Raw genomic sequence first — 1,871 nt, forward strand, 5'->3', positions numbered from 1 at the left:
CTTCTTTCTGGGCTCCTTCATTGTTAAATTTGCTTCCCTCTAATATCCGTAAGGAATACGTAGGCCATGTTGATCCGGTTGCATCTTTCAAGTCAGACTGGGACAAATTTTTAGATCGCATTCCAGATCAATTCATTCAAGGACTAGCTCGGTCTGCCAACTCAAATTCGTTGGTAGACCAAATATCATATAAAGAATGAAAGGTAACAAATAAACGAATTACAGCCTTTCATTTTGATGGTACTGGGGATTATACTCCCTGTTGCGGTTAGAAAAGCCCGTGAAAAAAGAAAATATATTTTCCACCCATACCTGTACAGGATTTATCAGTGTTGGTTATCTAATACTAAGGAAAGTAAATCAAGATTTCAGAAAAATGTATATGACTTCACTGCCGTACATCCAACCACAATCGAGTATTATATTCTTAAGTCCGAATTAACTCGGCAAAGCCTATGCTCATACTCCAAGATTGAAATTTGCTCTTTGTTATTGGTGCTCAAGTTCACTTTGCTCTTGATCAAACTCAAATATAAAAACTTAAACAATCAAAGATGCTGATTATCATGCATTTCTGAGTCTCGGTGTAGGCACAGTGCATATACAATAATCCGAGTATATGTCCATAGGGTTTTTATACAAGAAGAAATCGATCAATTTTCACCCGAAAACTGCAAAGAGTGTTGCAACTTGGAGGATCCATTAGCAGGATAAATAGTCTTGCCATGAACGATATTTTTGGAGAAACATCCTTTCCTCGTACTAGACACTTGAGAGGCCAACAACCCAAGGTCAGAAGGCTCGGCATAAAAGCTTGGGTAGCAATTGGCCGTGTCACTTGGGTACAAACACCTTGATTCACCTTGGTAGTTATCATATTCATAGATGGTCCATGGAGAACAACCAGTCACAATCACGGATCTGGAAACAAAATAATAAGTATTTACAGCAAGACCGAAAATTGTGCCACGTACTGTCCAAGGTTGTCGGCATCGAATTGTGGAGCATCGTCATAAAAGTATTGCTCTTGTCCCATGAAGTATTTGCCCTCGTAAAAGTTGATGGTATCCTGTTTGTAGCCATCAGGGGCACCAGAAAAGCGGACAGACGATGCCAAGTTATCGAAGGTCGCATCAAAATCGGTACAATAACCTTCACCCCATCCATTATACACAGCAGCCTGGATAAATTTGACAAGCAAAGCTTTAATAGTTTCAATGCACGAACAGAACCCTAAACTCCATGATTACCCCGAAGTTATTACTGTTGTAATCGGTCTCGTCGTAGAGGATCCAGATGCCGTTGAAGCAGCAGGAGCTGACCACATTGTCGAGATCATAGGAAGCAAGGTTTGGAGCGTAGTCAAGGAACCTGAAATGCTTTCCCGTGTTTCCTGGTTCGGCATAGCACTCCAAATATTGGTTCTCTTGCTGGAGGGATTTTCTGGATTGTGGGTACATGTAGGGCTTGGAGGAAGAAGCAAAGGCTGTGGTGGCCATGAAGGCCAGGCAGACAAAGTGTGATATCATGGCAACTTCTGATGGGAGGTGTTGCAGTACTGAGTGTCAACTTACTACTGATATGAATATAGGCTGGAGGATTGAATCTTGATAACAAATAAAAGTAAATAATATTGTTTCCACGGAAATGATAGTGTTATCATTCCACTTAATATGTCTTGACTTTTGACCCAAAGTGTATCTCTTAGAATGGATGAACAAGCACAAACGTTTTGAAATCATCTGAGATTTTACCAACAATCACAATGTCATTTCCATTTTCTTAATTATTTTTTCCAAGAAAGCATGAAAGGTCAACCAAAAGGATTAAAGACATTAAAATAAAGTTTGAACCTGCAAAGCAGAAACAAA

General features: G+C 39.8%; 1 protein-coding gene across 1 annotated transcript; it reads right to left on the reverse strand.

Moving 5' to 3' along the window:
* Positions 1-553: 553 nt before the first annotated feature.
* Positions 554-1,589, reverse strand: LOC131880394 (uncharacterized). Its single transcript, XM_059227022.1, has 3 exons — positions 1,251-1,589; positions 975-1,180; positions 554-921 (listed from the first exon to the last, which is right to left on the reverse strand). Exons 1-3 carry the CDS (start codon positions 1,527-1,529, stop codon positions 654-656), a joined length of 753 nt encoding a protein of 250 aa, XP_059083005.1. The 5' UTR covers positions 1,530-1,589; the 3' UTR covers positions 554-653.
* Between the last annotated feature and the right edge of the window lie 282 nt (positions 1,590-1,871).

The sequence above is a fragment of the Tigriopus californicus genome, chromosome 5 (assembly GCF_007210705.1).
Source record: "Tigriopus californicus strain San Diego chromosome 5, Tcal_SD_v2.1, whole genome shotgun sequence".
Taxonomy (NCBI): Eukaryota; Metazoa; Arthropoda; class Copepoda; order Harpacticoida; family Harpacticidae; genus Tigriopus; species Tigriopus californicus.

What these genes read in the sequence shown, in the direction of transcription:
- LOC131880394 (XM_059227022.1), bottom strand. Translation starts at nt 1,529, where the DNA reads ATGATATCACACTTTGTCTGCCTGGCCTTCATGGCCACCACAGCCTTT. An exon ending in ACAACAGTAATAACTTCGGG is followed by an intron (nt 1,181 to 1,250) that starts GTAATCATGGAG and finishes AAATTTATCCAG; the next exon opens with GCTGCTGTGTATAATGGATG. An exon ending in GATGCCGACAACCTTGGACA is followed by an intron (nt 922 to 974) that starts GTACGTGGCACA and finishes TTTTGTTTCCAG; the next exon opens with ATCCGTGATTGTGACTGGTT.